Source organism: Leptodactylus fuscus, chromosome 6, assembly GCF_031893055.1.
Source record: "Leptodactylus fuscus isolate aLepFus1 chromosome 6, aLepFus1.hap2, whole genome shotgun sequence".
In the NCBI taxonomy this organism is placed as follows: Eukaryota; Metazoa; Chordata; class Amphibia; order Anura; family Leptodactylidae; genus Leptodactylus; species Leptodactylus fuscus.
In genome coordinates, this window is record NC_134270.1 from 171395437 (window position 1) to 171422724 (window position 27288).

Here is a 27288-nt window from a genome sequence, read left to right on the forward strand (position 1 = left end):
AATACGATTTCCGATCATTTTTCATTCGAACCCGATCTCGATCCCAATTCCGATCCCAATGCAAGTCAAAGGGATTTTTTTTATTAATCGGAGATCGGATTTTAAAAGCAATCCTATTCACTATACAGCATGGAATCTAATAATTGTTAGAATCCACGCTGTGTAGCGAATCATTAAAGTAGCCAGAGGATTTTTTTTTAATCCTCTGGCTACTTAGTTCCCCCTGGTGTCCACTTACCTCCAGAGATGGCTGCTCCGATGCCTTCCTTCTTCTTCGCCTCGCTGCCACTTCACGCTGCTCTTCTCGCCTCGCTGCCCCCTGCCTCCCAGATTAGGAGAGTGTGGGCGGGTACTGGGAGGGGAGAAGTCACGTGTCCCCACCCTGTACCCACCCACACTCTCCTAAGCCACAAGCCCTGCCTTCCTAGCTCTTTAAACACTAACCTGGGAGGCGGCAGCAGCGAGGCGAGAAGAGCAGCGTGGAGAGGCAGCGAGGCAAAGAAGAAGGAGAACACCGGGCACCGGAGCAGCCATCTCTGGAGGTAAGTAGCTACTATAGATGTTAGTTTAGTCTCCCATTAGAATAAATGGAGGCAACTGGCATGCAGGGGGTTAAGGCTGTGTGCCGGCTGCTTCCATTCATTCCTATGGAACCGCAGCGGAGCCTTCACACTGAGTATACACGCGTATACTCAGTGTGAAGGCTAAGCAAAGCATTGTGGGAAATAGTACCAATCTCGATCCCACCTAAAAAGATCGTGTTCGGAATTCCGATCACGATCGTGAAATTTTCTGGATCGCCGATCGGAATCCGATCTTTTCCGAACACGATCGCTGAACCCTAATAAAGACTCCATTTCTGTTCATGTATTCGCTGTTTTATTCTGAAAAATATTCAATGTTTAATACAAATGCAGACTAAACCATTTTCCAATATGGGACAAACACCAATTGGTGACAGTTGGATATAATACATGTAATTTCCCAGCCATAGTATTGTATTGGATGGTCAGTGACTGGAGGAATCTCTGACAACCCTTGGTAAGACATGTTGTTCTATCCATCAACCACTTCCTGAATGTAATACAAAATGAGGCCAGAACTTTAGGAAGATTGTTCCCAGAAAAAGCTCATATTGAAGTCCTTCATCTTCTCTTGGTAGATTTTATCAAAGTACTCGCTCTGTGCAACAGTAAAATGATTCTTCCAGTCTCCAGATATTCCTGTAAGGAGCAAAATATGCAGAAATACATTATTGTGAATTCTTTGTCTAGTTGTCTAGATGGGGGGAGGAGAGACCATCAAATGTACAATAATAATAATAATAGACATTAGGAGACACAATTGTCATCTCAGGAGGTTCTTACATAATCGGCTTCTGCAACAGGTTTTATGATGGAATTTTGAATGCTAAACCAGATGCAGAACAAAAAAAAAATGTAAAAGAACTCAGTCTGCCATTAGGAAAGTATTTCCCTCTGTACTTCAAGTGGAGGACTGTGTGGCGTAAAAGCTGGGGGTCTTTTAGGGCTCATTCACATGGGGGCATTGGGGCAGATTTTGGTACCAAGAGTGACGCGGGGAGCCGCGTCACTCTCGGTCCAAAACCTGCCTGCCACGACCGTCGTGGTCGCGGCTTCCCCCTCCGGAGTTGGCTCAAATAAATGGGATGATGCCAGAGGTTGCTGCTGCCAGGTGGAAGCCACGGCTCAGCGAGTCGAGGAAAGGACAGCTAGTGGTCTCCATAGACTACCATTGTATTGTATTTTGAGGTGAAATCCGCTGTCAAAATCCACCTCCTTGACCCCATGTGAACTAGCCCGTAGAGTTAACAGTGACCCAAGTTAGAAAGTGATCTATTCAAAGTGGTTATCTCGTGAGCCAAATACAGAAAAGGACTTCTACACCCCTGATATTAATATTAATCATGATATAACAAAGGACGCTGGGGAATGAATTGTTATCAGTAGGGTCTATGCCCTTACAGAATTATATCTATTAAACAGTATTTTGTATATACCGAGATAATGGCTGCAAGTGCTATATTGTGTTCTGGAACTATCCCGTGTGTATTGTGACTGCTAAGAACATCCCCTGAGATCAGAGAATGATAAGACGTGTATAAGAGCTTTATCTGTATGAGCGGAGCTCCTATACTGCTCAGTCTAGGCCTCCAGTTGTATAACACAATCATGTATAATAATATATACTACTACTAATAATTTATTCATGAATACGGAGCCTTGTTTCCGATCCATCACCAGAACCTGCTACTAAGATGTTATCACGGATCACATCTTAGATAAACAGAATTACCTTTACGCATGAAGGCTCCTTTCGATTGGTCCATTATTTCAGAGGGTATTTGACTCCAATTTGACATTGGGTTATCTTTCATGGATTGGAAGGTTGAATGTTTAACAACTAAATCAATCTGGGCGTCATCCAACTCCTGCCCCAAAAATTTACAGATTCTTATCACACTGCCACGGTGATCCTGAAAAAATATGAGACATATGTAGATCTATATATAATGTATAACTCACATCCCAGTTCTAGCCCGTGAGACAAGTAATGAGACAACTTTTCTCTTCATCAGTCAGATACAACATGGCGCCTTATAGAGATCTTATATTTAGGCAACTGTAACACTAACCAGTGAACCCACTTCTGTCTCCAAAAGGTCATCAATATTTTGGAGCCTACATCTATTACTCATCTATTTTTCCTGTATCTACCCTTATGAAGACTTTAATAAATTTAGATTTTAATTTTTTATTTTAAAATACTAGTACCATAACCCTATTTCCCTATGGGACTTGATTGGGCAGTCTTTAATAATGCCTCTTTATTGCAGTGTTTTATTGCGTTGGGTTGGGATAAAAATAGGGATCTCCCCTATTCTCATTAGCACAAGGAAGTACAAGAAGCAATGGGATGAAACTAAAGGGAAAGAGATACAGATTAGACATTAGGAAAAACTTTCTGACAGTGAGGGTAGTGAGAGAGTGGAATAGGCTGCCACGGGAGGTGGCGGGCGCTCCATCAATGGAAATCTTCAAGCGGAATCTGGATAAACATATAGCTGGGATGATTTAGGAAAACCTGCACTCGCAGGGGGTTGGACCCGATGGCCCTTGAGGTCCCTTCCTACTCTACCATAAAATAAAAAATAAAAATAAATATTGATCATCTAGGAAAGGTCTTCAATGTCACATTAGTGGGGTACGACATCTGATAACCTCCTATCAATGGTCTGTTCTCAGCAGCTGGTAATTGGAGAATGGATCAGGAAGCAGACAGCTCCGTTCTATGCATAGTGGCCAAATCAAGTACTGCAGATAAGCTCCCTTTTACTTGAATGGGTGCTACAGTAAGTTGCAGTCGCTCAGACACCTAAAGATTCAACAGTACTGAGCTAGCTTTAGGATAGGTCATAATTTGATTCAAACCAAAAACAAGCCAGGTCAACAACACATAGGAAAAATGGTTTGATAGCTTAGTGATCAGGAAAGCGAGGTCAGGAATCCATCCAGAGTCTGGTACACGTAACATACCAGCAATAGACACACCGTACATTAGGAACTAAACTAGATATAAGAAACCTTTGCTCAAACAAGGTGTGCAAGTAAAGATAACTTTTATAAAGTCACTTTGGGATAGGGTTAGGGACAAGGATAGGTTATGGCCATTTGTCCATCTCTAGTTAGAGTTATTTTTCTATTAGTATTTTTTATTTTTAATTTTCACACATAGCCATATATTTAGGGGATAACCATATAAAGCTGTGCAGTACATAGAGACCCAACCCGCTCTCCATGCCGCCCTGTACTGCAGTATTATTACCTGGAGAAGCTCCTCGTAGGTGATAAAGAAGAATCTTTCGTCATCTTTCATTTGCATCCAGCCTTTTACATGGTCAAACCAAGACCCGTACAGAGCTGAAAGACAAAGGGAATAAAGTAACAAAGTAGTTATTACTCTATAAACTCCATATATTATAATATTGTACAAGAATACCCAAAGTGTTGACAAGATAACATTGTATCGTTCCATCTGTACATGGGGGAAGGCAGGAATGGCTGCCTGATTCTCTGGTGTCTGATTCCCAGCAGTACAATGGACTTGTCATCGGTCATTAAATGCTCCAGTCTTTAAAGGGATATTGTCTGGTCCAATAGTAGTGCAGTGTAGGGGGCATTAATAGGAGCACTAACATACCTTTGTGGCTACAAACCGAAGTAGCAATACAGAGATGATCATCTTTTTATGGATATGCAGATCAGCTTCTATGTGCACAGAAGGCGGGACCTGATTCCCAAATATGCCTACAGATCACTATTTACTGTCTGAATTAGTAGGGAATGACATTTTTCAGCCTCTCTCCTCGTCAGAGTTGCCTGTAGACAGATTTGGCAAATCAAACCCAACCCCAATGCACTTCAGGTTTATTTGCATATCCATAAAAAGTTGATTATCTCTGCATTGCTTCATCAAATGTATGTACCTGCTTCTACTAAAGGTCCATTCAAGACAATGTTATTGGTTTGAGAAGCATTTTGGACCTGACAGACTCCCTTTAGTAATAATGATATGATCAGTCTGCTGACTCTGTCCCAGTCTACACAGCAAAGCTACAACTGAAAAGAGAGAAATTAGCAGTTTGTGCTACATCAGCTAATAACTAGCAATATTTTAGTTAGACTGTCACATCAAATTATTCTAAATAAATAAATGTATCTCACATTTTCCCTGTATAAAGTCCTCTACGAAATCCTGGAAATTGTCAGGAGGTGTGAAGATATTGAGAATCTTGGTAAAATGGAACATAGATACAATGACATCTCTTGGGTTTCGCATTGTGTAGATAATCTGAAAAACACAACAGTAGGCTATAAGATAAGATAACATAAAATAAGATAGCTTTCATTTAGTAACGACATATTTCCCCATAAGGTAACAATTCTAGAGAATATGTTCTTACTCACTGAGCTCTTCTTCTCTTATTGATCCTAGAAATATATAAATGGAAGGTATTACCATTTCTCTTCTGAATAGCTTGTGTCCTTACACCATCTGATAGTGCCCGATTAGCGTTCAGCTCAACTATGTTGATACGTTGTATGATAATGTCGTATGCAAACAGTTTCCATGTGTGCACCATGCTTCCAGATGGTTTGTGGGAAGTCCTTCCCTGCTGCGCCATACTATTAAGGTGGATGTCGGGAAGGGGTTAACATGATTCACCACAAATTAATTAGTATCGGAAAATTTTGTCAAGTTGCCATATCAAATTTTTGAAACATTTGCTCATCTCTAATGGAAACAGTAAGCTCAGTATCCAGTATCTATTGTACATATATATTCCAGCCCTTCTAACACATTTATAGAATCCAATGTTTAATATCCTTCTTCCTCACCACTTCTCTGCTACAGATGGATTAACTAATGGATAGTCCCAGTAATTTGTTAGGATTTGTACATGTATAGTTTATATAGTAAAAACAGTGTTGTCAGAGGGAAAAGTTCTACTTTAAAATAAACTCACTCACCAAGGCACTAAACAACGTTTTTAGCTAAATGAACTCAAAAATCATATCAAGTGACATATAGCCATCTAGAGATAAGAAAACCATTTTGTTCTGAGCTGGGTTCGACCTGAATATTCTATATTGGAATATGAATACTGTTGGTGCCACCAAAACCAGAAGTAGTGTTGCTGTTGCCACACACATTTTATTGTTAGTATTTGCTCAGCTGTTACACCTCCCTTCCTTTTTTCCCCAGACAGTTTGCTGAACAGCAGCAATTTTGATGCTATGTTTTTGTTTTTTTTGTTTTCACAAACATTATCATGAAAAATTGCAAAGAACTAGTCATTAGAACTGTATATGTCAGTTCATTTATTTATAGTTTTTGGCTATGTGTATTATATTGTATATATTGTATATTGGAGAATAAAAAACAGAGATTTTTACTGTTCACTGTTCATTGGGTAACCAAAAAAGACCCCTGACGGAACATAAATTATTTAGAATATTTAACACATATGAAATCAGTTTTGTAAACTTGACTTGAAACAAGTTGGTTCGTCTAAATCACTGTAGGAGTAAATAAAATATAACTTTTAATAATCTTTCTTAAAAATGGCCTCAATTTATTTAATGTTTTTTAAATGTTTTCTTTAAAAAAAACTGTACTATGACCTCATTGATAAAGGGTAACCAATAATTATTAAGGCAATCCCTGTCTGGTACAGCCATTAACAGTTTCATTCCCTGATAGTGTGCCGGGAGCTAATCTGGTATGCCCCAGTACACCTATAGATCCCTGGAACTCTAGATGAAATCAGGTGCGAGGAAATCTAGATACAAATCCCTAGTGGTTCCACATAGGCTGTGAGTAAGGCCAGAGGGAGGTCCTGGAGGCGAAAGCTCTGTGAGCAGTCTCTGTTACTGACAAATTAACCCCTGTATATGATAATGACAGCAGGAGCTATATTGAAACGGAGGATATTCAATACAGTACAGTCTCACGTTCTCACAAGCCGTATTCCACTCAACTACACCTCACACAATGCCCTACTGATCTCAAGTATGCTCCAATTGCCTATGTTAACATTGTTGCCACTTAGGGTATAGTTACATTAGCCCTATTAGTCTCTATTCATGGGCTACGTATCCTAACTAGATAAATACAATATATGGTCCCTGATGTATCCACCACCTATTGTATAAGTTTTCCCTCACACTTCCCTCAATGCGTTTCGCTAGGGGTCTAGCCTAGCTCATCAGGAGGATGATAATGCAGGAGATGATAATATTTGCAGTTAAAACTGCATTTCCCGCGCCCTTGATGGTAGGACACAGTATCAATATGTGGCCGGCGAGCCTGACTGCCGTCTCTTTATAGCCAAAACTCCGCCTCAAGACCCGCCTCCCGATGACTCAGCGTGCTCCCATTGGTCACGCCTATTCCTCTGTCATCCGGCTGTCTCGTACGGCGTGTTGGATCCATGAATGCTCACTACGATCCCTGTTTAGCTGGCCAGCGAACCACAGGTCCCAGCCAGTATACAAATGGCTTGATTTCTTTGCAGCTACGATTCTACTACTGGCCGGTGAACCACAGGTCCCAGCCAGTGTATAAATGACTTGATTTCTTTGCAGCTACGATTCTACTGCTATTAATAAATCTCAATCTAAAACTATAACCGTACATCGCTCCTAAACCCCCGTCCTAAAGTTGACTCGGGGAATGAAATTCGCATAATAGGCACCTATGATAACTTGAATAAGGAAGTGAGATCTATCCTGACGAAACACTGGAATGTGCTCAGATTGGATTCTGACATTCAGAAAATGTTGACACCATACCCCGCAATAACCTACCGAAGGGGCAGGAACCTTAGGGACAGATTGATGCATAGTCATCTGTCACCCATAACGGACTCAACCTGGCTATCAAAACACATCCCGGAAGGAAACTTCCGGTGTGGACACTGCAAAGCTTGTAGTTTCATCAAAATGGGCTCGAAATTCTCGAGTGTTGTTACCAATGAATCGTATGACATTCGCGGTTTTATAAACTGCCAGACCTCAGGACTTGTGTACATGGCCACTTGTGGCTGCCCAAAAAATTATGTGGGCAAAACGAAACGCAAGTTCTGTAGGCGTATTTTAGATCACGTTGGTAACATCAGACGAAAAGATGATCGTACTCTCAGTCGACATATATGGGAGCAACATGGGGGCAGCCTGGACAATTTAACTTTCCAAGGTCTTGAGGTAGTCAGAATGCACCCGAGGGGAGGGGACCTGGATAAAAGAATTTTGCAAAGGGAGGCCGAATGGACATTTAGGCTTAAGAGTCTCGCCCCGGGGGGCCTGAATGAAAACATAAATTACAGTTGTTTTATTTAAATAAGGAGCTTATTATGGATTTAAGTTAGGGGTAGTAAGTGTGACATTTTCCATGAAAAATAATATTCTGGACACAGTAGGGAATGGGTTATGGTTTGATTGGTTTATTAGGTATAGACATACATTGACACCAATCGATAAATGAATCGATAAATCTCTATAATACGTACCTGTCCATCTGATTTATCTATAAAATTATATGTATATATATGCAAATGATCTATCCATCTACATTTATGGACCTTTTGAACCGTAAAGATAACTAATGGAGGCTATGATATTATAATAAACCTGGTTTATTGATATTTGGGGGTAATTCTGGTGTAAACATCATATGAATCTTGATTATGACCCGAATAAAATAAACCCCTGTTCACACACTGATGTAGTTGATCTGCAAGTTAAGAACAAATTAAACACCTGTTCACACTCTGATGCGGTTAACCTACATGTTAGGAATTAAGTAAATCCCGGTAAACACTCTGATGTGGTTAAACCTACATGTTAGGAATGAAAATAAACCCCTGTTCACACTCTGATGCGGATAACTTCCCTTTTGAAGAATGGGTTAATTTGATGTAATCAATAAGATCCAAGGGAGTCTTGGATATAGTTTTAGATTGAGATTTATTAATAGCAGTAGAATCGTAGCTGCAAAGAAATCAAGTCATTTATACACTGGCTGGGACCTGTGGTTCACCGGCCAGTAGTAGAATCGTAGCTGCAAAGAAATCAAGCCATTTGTATACTGGCTGGGACCTGTGGTTCGCTGGCCAGCTAAACAGGGATCGTAGTGAGCATTCATGGATCCAACACGCCGTACGAGACAGCCGGATGACAGAGGAATAGGCGTGACCAATGGGAGCACGCTGAGTCATCGGGAGGCGGGTCTTGAGGCGGAGTTTTGGCTATAAAGAGATGGCAGTCAGGCTCGCCGGCCACATATTGATACTGTGTCCTATCATCAAGGGCGCGGGAAATGCAGTTTTAACTGCAAATATTATCATCTCCTGCATTATCATCCTCCTGATGAGCTAGGCTAGACCCCTAGCGAAACGCGTTGAGGGAAGTGTGAGGGAAAACTTATACAATAGGTGGTGGATACATCAGGGACCATATATTGTATTTATCTAGTTAGGATACGTAGCCCATGAGTAGAGACTAATAGGGCTAATGTAACTATACCCTAAGTGGCAACAATGTTAACATAGGCAATTGGAGCATACTTGAGATCAGTAGGGCATTGTGTGAGGTGTAGTTGAGTGGAATACGGCTTGTGAGAACGTGAGACTGTACTGTATTGAATATCCTCCGTTTCAATATAGCTCCTGCTGTCATTATCATATACAGGGGTTAATTTGTCAGTAACAGAGACTGCTCACAGAGCTTTCGCCTCCAGGACCTCCCTCTGGCCTTACTCACAGCCTATGTGGAACCACTAGGGATTTGTATCTAGATTTCCTCGCACCTGATTTCATCTAGAGTTCCAGGGATCTATAGGTGTACTGGGCCATACCAGATTAGCTCCTGGCACACTATCAGGGAATGAAACTGTTAATGGCTGTACCAGACAGGGATTGCCTTAATAATTATTGGTTACCCTTTATCAATGAGGTCATAGTACAGTTTTTTTAAAGAAAACATTTAAAAAAACATTAAATAAATTGAGGCCATTTTTAAGAAAGATTATTAAAAGTTATATTTTATTTACTCCTACAGTGATTTAGTCTTTATGTGAGTAACTACCCGTCAGTGATAAAAAGTTGGTTCGTCTGTTTCTAGTTGTACGACTGTCCACACTACAGGTTCAAAGCAAATGAAAGGGAATAATGTTGAACTTAGTCGTGTTGTTCTGTCAGTAGAACCACAAATGCTCCAGGGATCTGTTCTCACTAAGCAGAGGGTTATGTTTTACTTACTTTTGCTTTAGATTTGAAATAAGATTTAGCAAAAATGTGGTGCGGTAGGTGAGAGGAGATTATTCTTGGAGAATCCAGTTTGTCAATGTGTTTGCAAGACACAACTTTTTCAAACCATGGTGATCTCATGTGGATAGACACAGCGTTGGTTTTTGTTACATCTCCCTTGTGTTTAATTAAATTCAGGATTTCAATCATCCAGTTAGTACCTAGAAGAAGTAAGAGATTACATCAAGACATTGTATACATGCAGGAATTTGGATGAAATATACATTTCTTCAAGATCTAGGGTGTATTCACATGTCAGAAACCTTGCTAGACTCCTCTATGAGCACATCACTCTCAAAAACATTACACAAAGTATTGCAGGACATTGATGTGCTGGACGCATGGTGGTTACTTCATCCTTCTTCTAAGGATTATACTTATTTTTCTAAACTTCATAACTCCTTTCAAAAATCGGAATTCCTATTCATTTCAGTCTTATGTACAATCTCTTGTTGGTTCTTTTACCATCTCAGACGGCGCACATATTTCTATCACAATTACTTTTCAATTGTTACCAATTAGGGCCTGGTCTTGGAGACTTGACAATCCTGCTAATGTCTCTGACTTCATACATAACCTTGGGTCCAAGTTTAAGAGACAACGCACAGCCTATCTCAATGATCTATGATTTATGCTCTTGAAACTATTCAGAAACATGAAAAATACAGATAGATCTAGCAGATATACTCACTTAGTTATGCAATCACTTCAATGTACAGCATGCCAAGCCCTTCCAATATGCTAAATTCAAGTTCTAAGCTCATGGTAATAAGAGAAATAAAATTATGTCTCAACTATCCTAAATGTGGGTGTGAAATTGTGGATAAAGCTGCTCGCAACTCGCCTCCAATCCTTAATCCCTTCATTGGTTAACCCCAAACAACGTGGTGTTACCCCAGGGAGAGCAGGAATAGGGTTGAGTAATCGGGATTGGAATAGATCCAGCAAATTTCATGATCACGATTGGTTGTAAAATGATCGGAAATTGGATTTTGAAATCTCAAGATCAGCTCAACCCTAAAAGTGACTTTTCCCGTAGAGAAGCATTCACTAGGGTCTGAGCAATCGGGATCGGGAAAGATCACAAAAATGATCAGAAATCGGATTTTAAATTCCATCCTGAAATCTCAAGATCGGCTCAATCCTAGTGGGTACCATGATCCCTGTTTATCAATTTTCTCACTTTATACTAAAACAAGCACAAAAATACAGGTAAATGTGTTCTGTCAGTCATTCTCCATAGTGAATGGAACAATACAAGGTAGTATCAGGATCTTTTATAGCTAGTACTGCAATCCTGACAGCATATGAAAGCTTTATTGTGTTACCAGAACCATTTATACATTTCTAGGTGGTATAAACCAGAGATACAGCCACTTAATGTGACCATCCCCCATCACAATACAAATGTGTATGGACTTTCCCTAGCTCAGTTAGAGGGTTGCTAAGGAGAATGTTACCACCTGTTTTCTATTAAAAAGGGATATAGATAGGTTAATATTACAAAAATGGTCACCAAACACTCCGAACACAATAACAAAAATAAAAATTAAAAATTAAAGTTGCATGAGTGTCATTTGTACATACATGATATTGATTGTATTATTAAAGTACCTACATCTTCAGTAGGCTTAGGTTTTTCATTGGTCAAGTGGCTACCAAATTATTGACAATCAATACAATTAATATAAGTTGTAATGCAACATAATGTTCTTGCCAAGAGCCATAAACTACTATATTCTACTTACCTGACTTGGGATAGGTTACATTGTAAATATCATCATCAAATACTTCAAATTCATTTTCCGCATGGTTGAGAGATTCCTCTGTGTGCACCTTTCTGACAAATCTGGCTCCTTTGTAATCAAAATGGTCAAAAGACATTTTATCTGAAAAGAGAAGACATTTCAGTTCGACATCAACAAGAAATGTCCTTAATAGATAACGTCTTAGTTTCTTAGATACAGGAGGACGTCTGCCAGAACATGTACCCGGGAGCAGCTGCACCAGACAACGGTGGGAGACACCAGAGACTGGGGAACGGTATGTTTTTTTTTTTTATCATTATTTTTCACCTTCCCTGGCCTCTTTGCAGAAACCTGAAATCCCTGGATAATCCATATATATATATATATATATATATATATATATATATATATATATGTTTTTTTTTGTTTGTTTTTTCAATTTAATTTTTTTACACTTCCCCTGGGCCGTCACCTATTATACTCTGGGGTCTAAAGATTGAATATTTGTAACAGTTTCACTTATATTTAGCATGTCTAAGGGTTGTGACTAAGGGTTATGCCCAGTTATAGTCACCTATCTAAGGTTGCCAAATAGGATTGAGCCGATCTTGACTTTTCAGGATCGATTTTAAAATCCGATTTCCGATCATTTTTCATTCGAACCCGATCTGGATCCCAATTCCGATCCCAATGCAAGTCAAGGGGATTTATTAATTAATCGGAGATCGGATTTTAAAAGCAATCCTATTCACTATACAGCATGGAATCTAACAATTGAACGCTTTAATTGTTAGAATCCACACTGTGTAGTGAATCATTAAGTAGCCAGAGGATTTTCTTTTAATCCTCTGGCTACTTAGTCCCCCCTGGTGTCCACTTACCTCCAGAGATGGCTGGTCCGGTGCCCGGTGCCTTCCTTCTTCTTTGCTTCGCTGCCGCTCCACACTGCTCCCTGCCAGGTTAGGAGAGTGTGGGTGGGTTAGGAGAGTGTGGACGGGTACTGGGAGGGGAGACGTCACATCTCCCCGCCCTGTACCTGCCCACACTCTCCTAAGCCACAAGCCCCGCCTACCTAGCGCTTTAAACACTAACCTGGGAGGCGGGGCAGCGAGGCAAGAAGAAGGAGGGCACCGGAGCAGCCATCTCTAGAGGTAAGTAGGTGCTAGAGATGTTTAGTTTAGCCTCCCATTCCAATGAATGGAGGCAGCCGGCACGTAGGGGGTTAAGGCTGTGTGCCAGCTGCTTCCATTCATTCTTATGGAACTGCAGCGGAGCCTTCACACTGAGTATACAGCGTATACTCAGTGTGAAGGCTAAGCAAAGCATTGTGGGAAAAGATCACCGATCTCGATCCCACATAAAAAGATCATGTTCGGAATTCCAATGGTGATCGTGAAATTTTCTCGATTGCCGATCGGAATCCGATCTTTTCCGAACACGACCGCTCAACCCTATTGCCAAACTAAAAAGGTTAATCTTCCCCTCTTTGCACCCTTAGAGTGCGTCAGAGTGCTCCTAGCTTGTTCCTGTCTGAGACCAACCACCAGCCAGTACAGAACTTTTTGGCATATCAGGTGCTAAAAATAACTGAACTGATTAAGAACTAGAGAAAAATTCCAGTTTAGCTGAAATGACTGGATCAGCACCCATTACTGGAATTTGTGGAGGTGGTAGAAGAGCGAATATATTTTACATGATCGTCATTTGGAAGGAAGTGATGAGAAAGAGGTCATTGACATCTGCACAGCACTGTCTATCTTACAGGGTAAATCTACAGGTTTAGTAAATCATTATAGATTGTGTAGGTAAATAAATTGATCTAATACAATCAAGGCGTAAGTGTTGGCACTTCCTGAAATCTTCCCAGAAAATGAATACAATTACATGTTTTGTTATACACATGTTTATTTCCTATTTCCTTTGTGTATATTTGAACAACACACAAAAAAAGAGGAAATAAGAAGCCAAAAATGATACAATTGAATTTTATAATTTGGCATCTTTTCAAAATTGTGAGTAAATATTTAGTTTCCAGTACGTGATGCTTCTTCCACTTGTGGCAAGTAACAGGTGTGGGCAATATTAAAATCCTACCTGAAACCAGATAAAAAGGAGAGAAGTTGACTCAGTCTTTGCATTGTGTGTCTGTGTGTGCCACACTAAGCATGGAGAACAAAAAGAAGGGAAAAGATCTGTCTGAGCACTTGAGAATCACAATTGTATAAAAATATCAGCAATCTCAAGGTTACAAGTCCATCTCCAAATATCTTTATGCTCCTTCGTCATTGTGAACAACTTAATCAAGAAGTTGCAACCCATGGCACTGTAGCTAATCTTTCTGGACGTGGATGAAGGAGAGAAATTGATGAAGGCCGGGGCCCCATGGGCCGTAAACGCTGCAATTTGCTCAAGGCGGAAACGCCGTGGGAAAAATTGTGGTGTTGTACAGTACAGGTAAAGTGGATGGGATTCATGCAGAACCCAAGCTCACTTTGTGATTAAAACCACAGCATGGACATGCTGCAATTTCCAAAATCAGCACGGTTTTGGAAATCGCAGCATGGCAATTATATCTACGGAAACGCCGGCGGCGTTTAATTTTAACAGAAAATCCGTGGAGGAAAACTCTGTGCAATTTCTGTTCAAAGCGCTGCAGGAAAAACCGTAATGCGTTCCCACCACAGTTTTTCTCATAGCGCTTTAGCACTGCGTATCATCCCGTGGGGCCTTAGCCAAAAGGTTGCAACGCAGGATAGTCCAGATGATGGATAAGCAGCCCCAGTCAAGTTCCAAAGAAATCCTATATCTAAATCCGATTGAACACCTGTGGAGAAATCTTAAAATTGTTGTTGGGAGAAGAGAAGGCATCCTTCAAATGTAAGACACCAGATGAGAGATGTAAGAAGCTTGTTTATGGTTATAGGAAGTGATTGTTTGCAATTAACCAAATATTAATCTGAGGGGGGCAGTAATTTGTTTGTCCCATCTTTGGAATATGGCTTGAAATGCTATCATTTTTGGCCTTTTTTATCTGTATTTTTTTGTGTACTGTTCCAACACAGACAACCTGTACATAACAAAACATATGTAATCGCAATCATTTTCTGATAAACACTTCAGGAGTGCCAACACTTATGACTACGGTTAAGCCGATCTTGAGATTTCAGGATCGATTTTAAAATCTGATTTCCGATCATTTTCCAGCTGATTCCAATCCCAATCATGAAATTTGCTCGATCACCGATCAGGATCCGATCTTTTCCGATCCCGATCGTTCAACCCTACTTAGGACCATGACCGTAGATACAAAATTGAAATGACTCTGTTTAGTTATATTAGTCTAACCTTGTGAAGCTTTTACAATTCTTTGACATTATTTGATTATAATATTGATTGCAGGTCACGGATGTTCATGCAATGATGAGTAACATGTTAGTCCCTTTGCTTGTGTAACATACAATGGCTCTTCTCCTCTTCTCGCCACCACTTACGGGTTACTGTTACTCATTGCTGGCAAATATCCAACACATAAAAAAACATCCATAAAGTGCAACCAGTTTATTTTGATAGTAAGTCAAAAGGATGATGGAAAAAGATCTAAGATTTTTTAGTTTTTAGTATTTTCTATAACCAGATTTAACTCATTGACACAATGTGCTCTATTCCTACACCTTTTACTTCCACATATTCTGACTACTGTTACAGTATGATCGATAATGTGTTCACATTATATTTTTCTAAGTCAACCTTTGGTTTAGAAGACAAAGTGTACTGTGGTGTAGAAGAAACTTGAACTGGGAGGAAATCTGAATTACCTAGAATATTCTATCATTCAGTGGCAGAATATCTATATAAACAAAGTCCAACATTTATTATGCAGTTTATTCTAATTTAATTTTAATATTTCAGAAATTTTTTAGCGCTGGAGACCTAAAGAGTTTATGTTTACTTTAGTCTATTTATTTTTGTTCACACCTGTGCCCGGGCTCCGCTTTGTGGGTTTCCATCTTTTGCCCGAGAAGCTGGACAGGAGACGGTAACCCGGCAGTCAGTGTTCGCCCGTGAGCACCTGTGAGCATTGTCTGTTCTCCGTAGTGAAACCGTTTTTTAAAACTGGACTCAAAGTCCTACATGTCCGACTTTGTGTCCGGTTAAAAAAAAAGTTTCGCCACAGAGAGGCAGAAGACCTTCATGGGCGCTCACGGGCGGACAAATGAATGGGTTTGAAAACTGACTGCCGGTAGCCGTCTCCTGTCCAGTTTCTCGGGCAAAAGACGGAAACCTGCAAAGTGGAGACCGGGTGCAGGTGTGAACCCGCCCTAAAAACGTTTTTAATTTTATTTTCAGATTCCCTATGGACTTTGAACCTGTGGGGGTCTTACCAATCATACTATACACTGCAATAATAATAATATATTGTATTGTATAGGAAAATCCATTCATTGATGTAATGAAAACCCTGGGAGCCTTCATTAAGCTCCCAGCTGTCAGGGGAACCGATTGCTGTCCTCTGATGTTGTTCCAGAGGGCGGCAATCAGTTAAAGATGGCGGCGCCAATGGCTACTGTGCATTTTAGATACCATGGTCACCTTTAACCACAGCTAAAGTGTTAACAGCTGTCATTGGTGTCAGCACTGATAGCAGCTTTTAGCGGCATGTGTTGGCTGTATTAGGCAACCGACATCCGCTGTGTATGGAGAGGTCTCAACTCCTCAGTAGAGATGAGTGAACACACTTTGCCGGCGGCCAGCCGCTTAACCCCCCGCGTGCCGGTCGCTTCCATTCATTTCTATGAGAGCGTGCTGTTAGCGTGCTGTTCCGAACAGTGTTCGCTCATCTCTACTCCTGAGTGACCAATGATATACAGGTATGTCATTGAGCATTACGAGGTTAGGGGTTATCCAGTTTCTAACATTGATGGTCTATGCCGAAATCTACGCAGCAAGGCTGCAGTACCTACACTCGTGGCTACAGTCTGAGCAGCTCGGCTCGCAGTATTGTTTACTGTCTTGAAATCTGGGATTTACAGAGTCCAGGGTATTGAAACCCTGTAGATCTAATATTGATGGCCTAAGGAAATACCATTAATCATAGAAACCTATAACAAAATTATTAGATGATGATTTCCATTTGCTTATAAAGTGAAGAGTAAAACTAAATGACAATTACTAGAGATGAGCGAGTAGGTATTCAATCGAGTAGGTATTCAATCGAATACTACGGTATTCGAAATACTTGTTCTCGATCGAGTACCACTCGCTATTCGAATGGAAAAGTTCGATGCAGAAGCAGCATTGATTGGCCGAATGCTATACAGTTGGCCAATCAACGCTGCTTCTTCTCCTACCTTTAGAAGTCTTCTCCATGCAGCGTCCCCGCGGCGTCTTCTGGCTCTGAATTCACTCTGCCAGGCATCGGGCCTGGGCAGAGCCGACTGAGCATGCCCGCACTACAAGCGGACATGCACAGTCGGCTCTGCCCAGGCCTGATGCCTGGCAGAGTGAATTCAAAGCCAGAAGATGCCGCGGGGACGCTGCACGGAGAAGACTTCTCGGAGGATCCAGCCGGACCCTCACTCGTGGACTTGGTAAGTATAATTTGATCGAATGTTGCCTACCCCTGAAACGAGCATTTTCCCCCCATAGACTATAATAGTGTTCGATATTCAATTTGAGTAGTCGAATATTGAGGGGCAACTCGAAACGAATATTGAATATCGAGTATTTAACTACTCGCTCATCTCTAACAATTACATAAATAATAAATTAATAAGTAACCATAAGCAAATGGACCTGAGGTCAGATATATGGCAGACACTTATATATGGTTACATAGTAATGCGGTGCTACACTGCAGGTATATCAGTATATAAGATCCTGCACAATGACTACGTAGAGTATATATAAGGAATTACTAGTTAATAAGATGCCACAGTGAAGGATGACGACATGTTATATAGGTTTCTTCTTTTACATATAACATATAAATAGAATATTAAAATAATTCCTATAAAGATAAATAATCAGTATCCGCCTGTTACATCACAGTATCAGTGTACAATGTTATACCACATTACATAGCATAGAGAGAAAAGTAACCAAATACCTTCCAGTCCAGACTCACCTCCTGATCCCGGATACTAGAAATGCCGCTCACTTACTGTAAATGTTTCTTTCAACCTTATGCCTTGTGACCTTAGGTACATTATGTTATGTAACTTGGTTAACTATATAACTAATAGATTATAGAAAGCGTTCAGACTCCAAACTATTGGCTATATTATTTAGCTGAGAAACTTTGGATTATTCTGAAACAAATTGTTATGTATGAACCATTCTAAACACGTGACGTGAATGCGGCTGTCATGGGTCAATTCACTCCATAAACTCAGTCTTGCATTTACCCTTAAATCAGGCTGCAAGTTTAGTGTAAATTACACCCCAACACAGTCCAAGCACCCCGAATACACGTTGCCACCACCTACTGTATTCAGAATCGGGATCAATAGAAGTCTAAGTTATATGCTTCTTCTCTCAGCAGTCAGACACAAACATACTTCAAAATATTAATGGGTTCATAAAACATGCCAAAAGTACTGTTAAAATTAACAAATTGTTTGAAAAATCATGTCACGCTTCTCTAATTTGTGTAATTAACAGCACCTGTTACTTACCTGAGGCACCTAACAGGTGGTGGCAATAACTAAATCACACTTGCAGCCAGTTGAAATGGATTAAAGTTGACTCAAACTCTGTCCCGTGTCCTTGTGTGACCACATTGAGCATGGAGAAAAGAAAGAAGACCAAAGAACTGTCTGAGGACTTGAGAAGCAAAATTGTGAGGAAGCATGAGCAATCTCAAGGCTACAAGTCCATCTCCAAAGACCTGAATGTTCCTGTGTCTACCGTGCGCAGTGTCATCAAGAAGTTTAAAGCCCATGGCACTGTGGCTAACCTCCCTAGATGTGGACGCAAAAGAAACATTGCCAAGATTGTGCGGATGGTGGATAAAGAACCTCGACTAACATCCAAACAAGTTCAAGCTGCCCTGCAGTCCGAGGGTACAACAGTGTCACCCCGTACTATCCAGTGTCAGCGTCTGAATGAAAAGGGACTGTATGGTAGGAGACCCAGGAAGACCCCACTTCTTACCCAGAGACATAAAAAAGCCAGGCTGGAGTTTGCCAAAACTTACCTGAGAAAGCCAAAACCGTTCTGGAAGAATGTTCTCTGGTCAGAGGAGACAAAAGTAGGAAAAGGCATCAACATAGAGTTTACAGGAAAGAAAGAGGCTGTCACGGAGTGTTTAGAGTCTATACTATAGGCCATGTGTAATATATATTTGGTGTGGAGTGTATTCTCTAACCTGTTGTATACATCAATGTGTAATTAGCTGATTGGGGTCTAGTGTGTTAGCACATTGTATGCAAATACCTCTAACTAGTGAGGACAATGGGTGGAGATAATCTGATCTGTGTCCCCAAGGAGATGTTGGACGGTGCATTGTCCACAGGAGACAGGGAGTCTGCTCTCCTTGGTATAGGTGAGGGGGGAAGGATCTGTGACTCAGCCCTTCCCACCCACAGATATAGGATGTAACAGTGTTAGTATATAGTATGTAGCTAGCAGTTAGTATGGGTTAGCCGGCCTGTGCACAGCTCTGCAGAGAGCCAGGATTTAGTTACAGGACCAAGGAGCCAAAGCTATCATTGGATTGTGACTTCTGTGGACTTATTGTTATTACGGTTGATGTGACCGCCGCCGGCTACTAACTTTGTGGATTACAATAAATTGCTGTTGCCTCCCGACCTCTTGCGTCCCTGTTGATTCAAGATATCCTCCGGAGGAAGGACGTATACCTTTGCTCCGTGACAACTGGTTGGCAGCGGCGGGATCAACAGCGGACAGCGAGATGGACTACAACAGCCCAGCGATTAATGGAGCCACAACCTCAGAATACAGGAACTGGACTATGGCAAGTCTACAAGTAAGGGCCCGGGAACTAAACCTGAGTTACCAGGGAAGAACGAAAGAGCAACTGATCGAGGCACTGGAGGAGATGACCCTGCAAAGCGACCATGAGGAGGGCTGCCCCCAGGAGACTGGAGAGATACAGGAGTGGCAGGTACAGACCCAAAAGAGCAGATGGGTTGTTTTGTATGAGGAGGAATTGGCAGTGCTGGGGCTAGAAGCAACTGCAGAGCAAAGGAGTAGAGCATTACAGAGGGCTCAGGAAACGGAGACGGAGGAACAGAGAATGGCGCATGAAAATGAAAGAATGGCGCATGAAATGCGAATGGCTGAGATAACTAAGGGGAATTATAATCAAACGCCGACCCCTAGCCCAACAGTGAGAGAACCACCATATGTGTCCCATAAACACTTCAAGACCTTTGATGAAGCGGCTGGGGATGTTGATGGGTATTTTCAGGACTTCGAACACCGGTGCCGCCTGATGGAAGTCCCAGAGAAGGATTGGGTCCGGTATCTGGTGGGACACCTACGAGATGGGGCTGCGGAAGCTCTCAGAGCCATGGACCCTAGTGATCAGCGGGACTATGAGGCCATTAAAAGAGCGGTGCAGAAGTATTATGCAGTCACAACAGAGACCTACCGAGTTCAGTTCCGCTCTTTGTCTTACAATGGGGGAAGCTCCTTTCACATGTTCGCCCACAAGTTGAAGCAAGCATGCAAGCGCTGGCTAGAAGGAGAGGAGGCTGTCACAGTCGATAAGGTCCTCCAAGTCATACTTAAGGAACAGTTCTTTTCCCAGTGCCCCACTGAGATCCGTGAGTGGGTGCTGGAACGGAACCCAGCCACAGTTGAGCAAGCTGCTTCTCTTGCAGATGAGGACCTGACCATCAAGCCGCAGTGGAAGAGGTTGTTTGCAGAGGAGCGGAAAACTACCACAGTCCGCCAGACACCCTCCAGCCAGCCACCCACCTTTTGTGCCCGGCCTCAGGATTACAATTCCCCCTCTACCCCTGCCCCAGCCCATCGGCCTCCAGCTATGAACAACCCTGTCCCTATACAACGACCTACTGGAAGAATGCTAGAGCGCAGATGTTTTGGGTGCGGGCGGCCTGGACATTTGCAAGATAGTTGCCCTGCTAACATGGGGGCACGGGCCACCGTGGCATCCCGGCCTATTCACTACCTGGGAACCACCCCTAGGACAGAAAGTTTGGCCCCATTTCCAGATGACTCCATGAATGACCCATCTGTTCCACCTCCAGGGGTCTATGGGATTCAGCCCTCTGCCACACATCCCGCAAACCTTCAGCGGAAGCACTTGCAGGAGGTCCTCCTGGATGGCCGAACAGTTGTTGGATTCCGGGACTCGGGAGCTTTCCTAACGGTAGCGGACCCCCGAGTTGTGCGACCCGAGGCCCTAGAGGAGGGCCCTGGCATTTCTATCGAGTTGGCAGGGGGTACTCGGAGACGTATTCCTAAAGCTACCGTGGAACTCGACTATGGTTATGGACCAAAACAATGCACAATTGGTGTGATGAGCGGGCTGCCGGCCGATGTTCTGTTAGGCAACGATGTTGGAAATCTACAGTGCCACTTTGTGGGAGCAGTGACCCGAAGCCAAGCTCAGGGAGAAGCCAACATGGATCCACCGGATTTTCTGCCAGATGCCAGCCCTTCAACCCTACAACTTTACCATTCAGTACCGCCGAGGGAACCAACACCAGAACGCAGATGGGTTATCCCGGCAGGAGGACATATGAGCTATAGAGACTGATGTGCATTCCCCAATTTACCTGTGTAGGCCAATTGTGTCATGCACATGTTTTGAGAGGGGGAGGGGTTGTCACGGGGTGTTTAGAGTCTATACTATAGGCCATGTGTAATATATATTTGGTGTGGAGTGTATTCTCTAACCTGTTGTATACATCAATGTGTAATTAGCTGATTGGGGTCTAGTGTGTTAGCACATTGTATGCAAATACCTCTAACTAGTGAGGACAATGGGTGGAGATAATCTGATCTGTGTCCCCAAGAAGATGTTGGACGGTGCATTGTCCACAGGAGACAGGGAGTCTGCTCTCCTTGGTATAGGTGAGGGGGGAAGGATCTGTGACTCAGCCCTTCCCACCCACAGATATAGGATGTAACAGTGTTAGTATATAGTATGTAGCTAGCAGTTAGTATGGGTTAGCCAGCCTGTGCACAGCTCTGCAGAGAGCCAGGATTTAGTTACAGGACCAAGGAGCCAAAGCTATCATTGGATTGTGACTTCTGTGGACTTATTGTTATTACGGTTGATGTGACCGCCGCCGGCTACTAACTTTGTGGATTACAATAAATTGCTGTTGCCTCCCGACCTCTTGCGTCCCTGTTGATTCAAGATATCCTCCGGAGGAAGGACGTATACCTTCGCTCCGTGACAGAGGCCTTCAAAGAAAAGAACACGGTCCCTACAGTCAGACATGGCGGAGGGTCCCTGATGTTTTGGGGTTGCTTTGCTGCCTCTGGCACTGGACTGCTTGACCGTGTGCATGGCATTATGAAGTCTGAAGGCTACCAACAAAAGAAACTCATTGCTGGTTACCGGAAGCGGTTGTTCGCAGTTATTTTGTCTAAAGGTTGTGCTACCAAGTATTAGGCTGAGGGCGCCAATACTTTTGTTCGGCCCATTTTTGGAGTTTTGTGTAAAATGATCAATGATTTGACTTTTTTTTTTTGTTCTCTTTTGTGTTTTTTCATTGCAAGCAAAATAAATGAAGATATTACCAAAGAGTTTGTGCTTGCTATCATTTTCTGGAAGAAAACGAGTATTATCTGACAGAATTGCAGGGGTGCCAATACTTTTGGCCACACTGTATATAGTATCAGACCAGATGACAAACAAGCATAACAGTTTTAAAAAATAAGATGAAAAAAAAACAGAATAAACCTAAAGTCCTTTTGGTTCCGTGGAGCTTGGGGGATCTCTGATGAACTAGGTACAACCAGCTTGCTTGCTTGCTCCAAGATTTTGCAAAAGTTCCAAGGTATTCACAGTCCTTTGTAAGGTGAAGCTCCTGGTTAGTCTAGGTTAGAGTGAGCCTGGTAGTGACAGTAACCTGGTCTGATATTTATCACTTCAAACTGCTTGGTGCCAGACCTGTTCAAAAATTGGTGAGGAGACTTGTCCTGTATTCACAGGAAGAAAATATCCCACCCTTGACCAGGGGGTTGGCATTCCTTTGCCATGACAGCCTGAACGCTCCCAGGTCTGTCTGCCATTACCATCTCTTACAGGCTGTTCTATGATAAATGGTCAATACCAAGAGGTGTAAATAATACATCACAATATATTGCCCAGGATTCCTCAAAAAGGCACCTGCTGGCGAAACCATAACCAGAATATTCTAACCCTCCAGCCCTGATGACAGGCCATAGTAGTTACTTACTTTAACTCAAACTTTAAAATAAAACAAATGGTCTATTATACTGTACAATTATTGATATTATGCAGTTGGTTAGCTTATTACATGTTGACTTTCATCAGATTTTTTTCCCTAATTTAGGCTGAGGCCCCACGTTGCGGAAATGCAGCTTTTTCTGTTGCCGATTTTGTTGCGGTTTTTTGAGCCAAAACCAGGAGTGGGTTGAGCAGAATGGAGAAGTCTAAGAACTTCCTATATATTTCCCATTCCTTTTGTAGCTATTATTTGCTTTGGCTCAAAAAATCGCAACAAAATCTGCAACAGAAAAAGCTGCATTTCCGCAACGTGGGGCCTCATCCTTAGAGGAACATTGCTGGTTTCTAATAGCTATGGCTGTCAGTCACTTATGACGTCAGAGTTGGAGCTGGAGTCAGACTCGGGCTATAGAAGAACGGAGGAGTCAGAGCTGCTGGTTTGGCCTCAGAGTATAAAAAGAAAATGTGGGGAGAGATTAGAGAGATAGGATCTCAAAGTCAAACTGAAAGAAATAGCAATAATACGCAGATATTACACTGTAGAGATTCCGGAGAAGGGTAAAACTGATCCTGAAGATGAAGAATTTGACTTAATTAATAGAGATGAGCGAACAGTAAAATGTTCGAGGTTCGATATTTGTTTTGAGTAGCCCCTCAATATTCGACTACTCAAATCGAATATCGAACCCTATTATAGTCTATGGGGGGAAAATGCTCGTTTCAGGGGTAGGCAACCTTCGATCAAATTATACTTACCAAGTCCACGAGTGAGGGTCAGGCTGGATCCTCCGTGCAGTCTTCTCCTTGCAGCGTCCCCACGGCGTCTTCCCGCACTACAAGCGGACAAGCACAGTCGGCTCTGCCCAGGCCCGATGCCCGGCAGAGTGAATGAAGAGCCGGAAGACGTCGCGGGGAAGCTTCACAGAGAAGACTTCTAAAGGTAGGAGAGGAACCAGCGTTGATTGGCCGACTGTATAGCATTCGGCCAATCAACGCTGGTTCTGCATCAAACTTTTACATTCGAACAGCGAGTGGTACTCGATCGAGTACGAGTATTTTGAATACCGTAGTATTCGATCAAATACCTACTCGATCAAGTACTACTCGCTCATCTCTATTAATTAATTAATTTAATTAATTAAGAGAGATAAGAGTCACCTTGTTTCTGTCACAGTGTGTCAGTGAAGTGATGTGCTAATGTTACTGTGCTGCACAAAACAATAATATATACTCTGTGCTATGCCAAGGCCAAGATCAGATAATTTATACATTCAACACTGTACTCTTTTCGTACATTTTGTTGTTGTTGTTTATAAAGTTATATAAACGACCTCTTTAATTGACCCCCCCCCCCCCTTACAATGGTAATGTACAATTCTGCTTGTATTTCCCTACTAAACACTAAGACAAAGTGAAAGCATTACAAAGAATCCTACAGTGCAGTGTTCTATTAAACCGTCTGTTTACCCAGAGCCATATCTGTGTTTCCATTACTGAGAAAGAAGCCGGTTAGAGTCCAAGGAGCGCTCGGATGTTTTCAAAGAATTGTTTTTGCATTTCCAGTCCAGGACAAATCTCTATTTCAGTATCAGTCTGCTCTGAGTTCATTTTTATGAACTTTCTTTCCCTAACATAAAACATGGTAGAGCTTATTTAGTCATCAATGAGTTAAATAACATGTTTGCTAGGTAGGGTTGAACCAATCTTGAGATTTCAGGATCATTTTTAAAATCTGATTTTCGATCATTTTCCAGCCGATCCTGAAATTTGCTCAATCGCCGATCGGGATCCGATCTTTCCCGCTGCCGATCGCTCAACCCTAATGTTAGCTTTTCCCACAATGATTGGCCAGTAACCAATCATCTAATGTGAGACCTCGTTCCTGCCGAAAAAGATTGGGATCGGAATTCCGTGAAATTTACTCGATCACCGATCGGAATCCGATCTTTCCGATCCCGATCGCTCAACCCTATTGCTAGGCTAAGGCCCCACAGGACGACCTATAAAGCGCTGCAGGAAAAACCGTATCGGCAGCACTTTAAACTTTGAAAGTTTGCAGAATTTTCCTCCGCAGACTTTCTCTTTCAATTATATCTACGTGGAAGCCGCTGGTGTTTCCATTGATACAATTGGCATGCTGCGATTTCCGGTTTTGGACATCGCAGCGTGTCCATGCTGTGGTTTTTACCGCAACGTGAGCATGGGATCCATAAGAATCTCACTCGCTTTGCGGTTACTGTAAAATTCCGTGATTTTTCGGCCCTAAAGTTTCAACCTTCCTGCAAGAAGAACACTGGGTCTTTTTTCTGTCCTCCTCCACCACCTGTACTCACATTAGCATATGATTTCGCCAAGCATGTGTCGCTGCCCTCAATCAGTGTCTTGCTTGCAACATTGTGATAATGTGGATGGATGGGGGTGAGCAGGGAGGTGACACTTTGCTCCGACATATTTATTATCATTTTTTGGTGCCAGTTAAAATGAAACTCTATGCAAATGTCACCTGAGAGTCACTGGATGAGATTGTTCTTTGTCTGTGTCTATGTTATTTATGGTGCTGACAGTGATGGCAGTGAAGTACTATATAGTCACTCTATGGCGTTATTATTTAGTAACACTATGGTGGTATTATCAGATAAATAAATATGGTGACTTTAAGAAAAAAACATTTTTTGCAACATTTTAAATTTTTGTTCAGTGGTTAAAACTAGAGATGAGCGAGTAGTGTTCGATCGAATACTGCGGTATTCGAAATACTCGTACTCGATCGAACACTACTAGCTATTCGAAGTTTAAGGTTCGATGCAGAACCAGCGTTGATTGGCAGAATGCTATACACTGGTTCTTCTCTTACCTTTAGAAGTCTTCGTGCAGCGTCCCTACGGCGTCTTCCAGCTGGAATTCACTCTGCCTAGGCATCCGGTGTCGGCTGCGCAGTCGGCTTTGCCTAGGCCCCAATGCCTAGCCAGAGTGAATTCCACCCGGAAGAAGACGCGGGGGCGCTGCGCTGGGAGAAGACTTCAAGGAGAATCCAGCCTAACCATCACTCGTGGACTTGGTAAGTATAATTTTATCAAATTTTGCGTACCCCTGAAACGAGCATTTCCCCCCCATAGACTATAATGGGGTTTGAAATCCATTCGAACAGTTGAACAGTGAGCGGCTGTTCGAATCGGATTTCAAACCTCGGACATTTTAGTGTTCGCTCATCTCTAGTTAAAACGTAAAAAGAAAAACTATATCCCTGGAATCGCACCAAAACAAAGAATACAGGTGACATGTCATTTTGACTGCAGAGTGAACACTGTAAAATCGAAGCCCATAAGAAAGTTGCACATATGCGCTTTTCCTCCACTTCTGCCCCATTCTGCATTTTTTTTCAGCTTCCCGGAATATTGTACAGTATAATAAATGGCAATATTATGAAGAACAATTTGTTTCACGAAAAGTAAGTCCTCCTATGGGTCTGTGAAGGGAAAAATAACAAAGTTATGGGGTTTAGGAGGCGTGGAGTCGAAAACAAAAATTTAAAATCCAAAAATTCCTCCAGTGGGAAGGGGTTAACATATAATGATAATGTCTTAACGGTCATTGACATCAGTGACGGAATAAGCTACAATAGAATGCTATATTTGTAATGTGACATCTGCAGTTTCCAAAAACATCTGTAGGTGACGGCAAAGATTCAGATCTTATCGTTGTGCGTAATATTATATCACATGGCCTGGAGAAACAACGGAACATGCCAAAAACAAATACAGGTAAAAACAGTAACAAAACTCCAGCGAGCAGTCATACTGGCTGCAATAGTATCGGGGGTAAAGTTCGGAGTAGAATCTGACTGGGCAATCGAATGTTCTCTATCATAGATTGGTTGGGTGAATATTCCAAGTTGTCTTCTGTAGAGATGAGCGAACACTAAAATGTTCGAGGTTCGAAATTCGATTCGAACAGCCGCTCACTGTTCGAGTGTTCGAATGGGTTTCGAACCCCATTATAGTCTATGGGGAACATAAACTCGTTAAGGGGGAAACCCAAATTCGTGTCTGGAGGGTCACCAAGTCCACTATGACACCCCAGGAAATGATACCAACACCCTGGAATGACACTGGGACAGCAGGGGAAGCATGTCTGGGGGCATAAAAGTCACTTTATTTCATGGAAATCCCTGTCAGTTTGCGATTTTCGCAAGCTAACTTTTCCCCATAGAAATGCATTGGCCAGTGCTGATTGGCCAG

The 27288-nt window shown here is 42.1% G+C and overlaps 1 protein-coding gene across 1 annotated transcript; it reads right to left on the reverse strand.

The window, feature by feature from the left end:
- Positions 1-1043: 1043 nt before the first annotated feature.
- LOC142209839 (sulfotransferase 2B1-like) lies at positions 1044-11773 on the reverse strand. The gene is made up of 6 exons (XM_075278884.1): positions 11638-11773; positions 9842-10050; positions 4746-4872; positions 3847-3941; positions 2317-2497; positions 1044-1223 (listed from the first exon to the last, which is right to left on the reverse strand). The coding sequence occupies exons 1-6, from the start codon at positions 11771-11773 to the stop codon at positions 1105-1107; spliced, it is 867 nt and encodes a 288-aa protein (XP_075134985.1). The 3' UTR covers positions 1044-1104.
- Between the last annotated feature and the right edge of the window lie 15515 nt (positions 11774-27288).